We start from the raw sequence: 5,415 nt of genomic DNA, 5'->3' as shown, positions 1-5,415 counted from the left end.
TAGTCTCACACTATACTATTATACTAAGTAGCCAACAATGACGTCAATTAGTTCTCATTCAGTCTCACACTATACTATTATACTAAGTAGCCAACAATGACGTCAATTAGTTCTCATTCAGTCTCACACTATACTATTATACTAAGTAGCCAACAATTAGTTCTCATTCAGTCTCACACTATACTATTATACTAAGTAGCCAACAATTAGTTCTCATTCAGTCTCACACTATACTATTATACTAAGTAGCCAACAATGACGTCAATTAGTTCTCATTCAGTCTCACACTATACTATTATACTAAGTAGCCAACAATGACGTCAATTAGTTCTCATTCAGTCTCACACTATACTATTATACTAAGTAGCCAACAATGACGTCAATTAGTTCTCATTCAGTCTCACACTATACTATTATACTAAGTAGCCAACAATTAGTTCTCATTCAGTCTCACACTATACTATTATACTAAGTAGCCAACAATTAGTTCTCATTCAGTCTCACACTATACTATTATACTAAGTAGCCAACAATTAGTTCTCATTCAGTCTCACACTATACTATTATACTAAGTAGCCAACAATTAGTTCTCATTCAGTCTCACACTATACTATTATACTAAGTAGCCAACAATTAGTTCTCATTCAGTCTCACACTATACTATTATACTAAGTAGCCAACAATTAGTTCTCATTCAGTCTCACACTATACTATTATACTAAGTAGCCAACAATGACGTCAATTAGTTCTCATTCAGTCTCACACTATACTATTATACTAAGTAGCCAACAATGACGTCAATTAGTTCTCATTCAGTCTCACACTATACTATTATACTAAGTAGCCAACAATGACGTCAATTAGTTCTCATTCAGTCTCACACTATACTATTATACTAAGTAGCCAACAATTAGTTCTCATTCAGTCTCACACTATACTATTATACTAAGTAGCCAACAATTAGTTCTCATTCAGTCTCACACTATACTATTATACTAAGTAGCCAACAATTAGTTCTCATTCAGTCTCACACTATACTATTATACTAAGTAGCCAACAATTAGTTCTCATTCAGTCTCACACTATACTATTATACTAAGTAGCCAACAATTAGTTCTCATTCAGTCTCACACAAGTCAAGAGGACAATAATAGTATAAAGTAGATCAGAAATATAAAAAATGGAACTTGTAGACTGTGGATTTCTTTTAAAAGGATATTTAATAGATGAAAATAACCCCAATTCAAAATAGGACAGAATAAATGACATTTTATAACTAAAATTAACAGTCCAACACTGTACAGCCTAAATAGAAATTTATCAAAAACAATAATTGTTCAGATTGCTTAATCATTGGAGTTTTTGTGGTAAATATGTGAGTTATCCTCAACTACAGGCTGAAATATTCAAGACAAACAGTTGTAAATATACAGGATTAAGTCTGAATACAAGTTGAAATGAAGTTTTTAGAAAGTATTGGTGGGTGGAAGAGTTCCATACAAAGTTTAGGAGTTGCCAGGGCTGTTTGGCAAATACCTTCATTGCCAATTATCTTTTAGAGCGAACCCAATATCTCACTGATAGTTCCCTCAGAATTAATGTTGTTGTTCTACTGCAAGTCAAGGATTTGGTTTATCTTTTTCAAAAGAATTCTTCAAATTCCAAATCTTCATGAATACCTTTGAATCCAATTTAAAAGTTCTGAAAGATGTTTTGAAGTTGTCTACAGCCAGTTAATTCTTCGCCATCTTCAAACTTTCAGCTTTACCTATTTTACTTCCTTTTTATTTTTAAGATAAACTTGATTGTTAAAAAAAATGGGGACGACCTATTTTTAAAATTTGATTGAAACTAGGTGGAGTAAACATGCTGTGTTAGAAATGTATATTCGTTACATCTATTGACCAATTATTCGACAAATATCACCTGAGGGTAATTACCAGACACCTAACTTCAGTTCTTACACGCACAAAAAATATTTTGAGTTTTCAGTGTAAATGTAACAGAAACAAGACAGGTGCTCTGATTGGTAAATTAGTAGGTACTATCTGGATTATTGGACAGATCAGTCAGTACAACTCAACTTGTTAAACCATTATGACCACCTTGGTTAGTGAAAGTGGATTAAGATTGGCTATGCTCTCAGCACTACTAACATTTAGATTTTTTTTCAAGACCAATCCTACTGATTCTCCCTATACAGTTAATCAAATACAGGAAGAAAACTATTACTGTTCATAAAAACACTTCAACTTTTACCTAATGAAACCTTGAACAATACTTGATACCAACTAAATACTAATATTATAGATTTCCTTACCAACCAAAACCTAGTCATTCTCTATATACAACCTAATTATATACAGTTCTTATTGGTTAATGAACACAAGCTTGATCAAACAGCCATTCTCATTAGGTCAATATATTTCTCTCTTTCATTTCCTGACAACTCAAGTTTTACCAGAGCCATGGTGCCACGGAAATCGTCTGTGTAAAGAAAAGACACCATGTTTCTCAGAAACTTTGTTTGGATAGTTTCATTGTTCCGATCTTTGGTAGAAAAATTAACAAATATAATTTTACGGTTAAAGAATTGACTATGTAAATAAAGAAGAAACTTGGCTGGCTACTGTCTTAAAGAATGATAGTCTAGAAATTTGAAAATATTTATTAAGTTTTATCATCGTATTTCATCAAAATCCAAAACATGAAAGAATAATAAATATAGAAATAAAACAAAATTTCACTTTAGATTTTAAGGGCAATAAATTCATGAAATTTTATGTTTATTAACTTTGTAAGAATTGGTCTAAGCAAGATATTTTTGATTGATTTATGATGTAACATTTCGAATATTTTCACACAAAAACAGACAACTATAGTTACCTATTTGCATGAAAATATCATTTTATTTGAACATATTTCTTACATTTATAATTATGACTTATATTATGGGATAGTTTCTTGATTTTCTGCATCCATTAATAAAGGTTTTCAGGTTGAGATGTTGTAGATTATATAAGATTATTGATAACTGATTTTTAAAATATCTTAATAACAATTTGATTGTAAAGGAATAGTTATTGAAATGATGTTTTCTTTGTCAAGATGAACTTGTCCAGAATAAATAGAGTTAACAGTCAACTTTCCACTTTTCTTTTCTTTAACGAAGACAATAATCTATAGACTGGGAGTAAAATCAACAACTCCAACCAATAGACAAGTCAAATACCTACTGTACAATTAATCACGGAAATTACCCTCTCAAATTGGCACCAGTTCTTCAGATATTCTACCATTTTGTTGTCACGGGACCAGATATAATATAACTCAATATTGTTTTAACAAATTATTTCCTCTTAAAAAACGGATATTGGTGTGATTGGGACGAAAAATAGATAGTGAGATGTAATAAGGTCTATAGTGAGATGTAATAAGGTCTATAGTGAGATGTAATAAGGTCTATAGTGAGATGTAATAAGGTCTATAGTGAGATGTATATAGTGAGATGTAATAAAGTCTATAGTGAGATGTAATAAGGTCTATAGTGAGATGTAATAAGGTCTATAGTGAGATGTAATAAGGTCTATAGTGAGATGTAATAAGGTCTATAGTGAGATGTATATAGTGAGATGTAATATGGTCTATAGTGAGATGTATATAGGTCTATAGTAAGATGTAATAAGGCCTATAGTAAGATGTAATAAGGTCTATAGTGAGATGTAATAAGGTCTTTAGTGAGATGTAATAAGGTCTATAGTGAGATGTAATAAGGTCTATAGTGAGATGTAATAAGGTCTATAGTGAGATGTAATAAGGTCTATAGTGAGATGTAATAAGGTCTATAGTGAGATGTAATAAGGCCTATAGTGAGATGTAACAAGGTCTATAGTAAGATGTAATAAGGTCTATAGTGAGATGTAATAAGGTCTATAGTGAGATGTAATAAGGTCTATAGTGAGATGTAATAAGGTCTATAGTGAGATGTAATAAGGCCTATAGTGAGATGTAATATGTATATAGTAAGATGTAATAAGGTCTATAGTGAGATGTAATAAGGTCTATAGTGAGATGTAATAAGGTCTATAGTGAGATGTAATAAGGCCTATAGTGAGATGTAATAAGGTTTATAGTTATAAATTATAAGTTGAAGAAACAATAGCTGGAAGCTGATCATCTGTCTACAAATTCCAACCAATATCAACACAGGTAATGATTAACACTGGAAAAACGCTTCTAGCATCTGTTCTCTGTCTCTTCAATTGAAACACGAACAAATACACACGTCAACACTGACACAGCAAACATCTTCTGCTTATCTCTACTTTTTTTTAACAAGAATGTCGTGCCTCTGGGTAATTTCCGTGCACACAGAATATCAAAGATGACGAGTAATTTGAGAAAAAAACAGATTTGTTTGATATTCGTCAATATCTTGTGAAATCATTTATTTTCATAAGCACAAGTTTTCAGAGAGATATAAAGTTGTGTTTTCTACTTATTTAATTTTTCAGTTTATTTCCAAACTCATTACATCAGAACCATTCTTCATTAATTACCCTGTTATAAATCAATATGTACTGTATTTAGTGAAGATGTTCTAGTTAATGATTTTACTGTATTTAGTGAAGATGTTCTAGTTAATGATTTTACTGTATGTAGTGAAGATGTTCTAGTTAATGATTTTACTGTATTTAGTGAAGATGTTATTGTTAATGATTTTACTGTATGTAGTGAAGATGTTCTAGTTAATGATTTTACTGTATGTAGTGAAGATGTTATTGTTAATGATTTTACTGTATGTAGTGAAGATATTCTAGTTAATGATTTTACTGTATGTAGTGAAGATGTTATTGTTAATGATTTTACTGTATGTAGTGAAGATGTTATTGTTAATGATTTTACTGTATGTAGTGAAGATGTTCTAGTTAATGATTTTACTGTATGTAGTGAAGATGTTCTAGTTAATGATTTTACTGTATGTAGTGAAGATGTTATTGTTAATGATTTTACTGTATGTAGTGAAGATGTTCTAGTTAATGATTTTACTGTATGTAATGAAGATGTTATTGTTAATGATTTTACTGTATGTAGTGAAGATGTTCTAGTTAATGATTTTACTGTATGTAGTGAAGATGTTCTAGTTAATGATTTTACTGTATTTAGTGAAGATGTTATTGTTAATGATTTTACTGTATGTAGTGAAGATGTTCTAGTTAATGATTTTACTGTATGTAGTGAAGATGTTATTGTTAATGATTTTACTGTATGTAGTGAAGATGTTCTAGTTAATGATTTTACTGTATGTAGTGAAGATGTTATTGTTAATGATTTTACTGTATGTAGTGAAGATGTTATTGTTAATGATTTTACTGTATTTAGTGAAGATGTTATTGTTAATGATTTTACTGTATG

General features: G+C 30.2%; 1 protein-coding gene across 1 annotated transcript; it reads right to left on the bottom strand.

Moving 5' to 3' along the window:
- Positions 1 to 4,797: 4,797 nt before the first annotated feature.
- LOTGIDRAFT_89531 (hypothetical protein) lies at positions 4,798 to 5,331 on the bottom strand (the record flags this gene model as incomplete). Its single annotated transcript, XM_009066558.1, has 1 exon — positions 4,798 to 5,331. A coding segment is annotated over one exon (534 nt), but the record flags the coding sequence as incomplete, so codon positions are not given.
- Between the last annotated feature and the right edge of the window lie 84 nt (positions 5,332 to 5,415).

The sequence above is a fragment of the Lottia gigantea genome (genome assembly GCF_000327385.1).
Source record: "Lottia gigantea unplaced genomic scaffold LOTGIsca_775, whole genome shotgun sequence".
Lineage (NCBI taxonomy): Eukaryota > Metazoa > Mollusca > Gastropoda > Lottiidae > Lottia > Lottia gigantea.
This window is presented reverse-complemented; position numbering and strand designations above follow the sequence as displayed.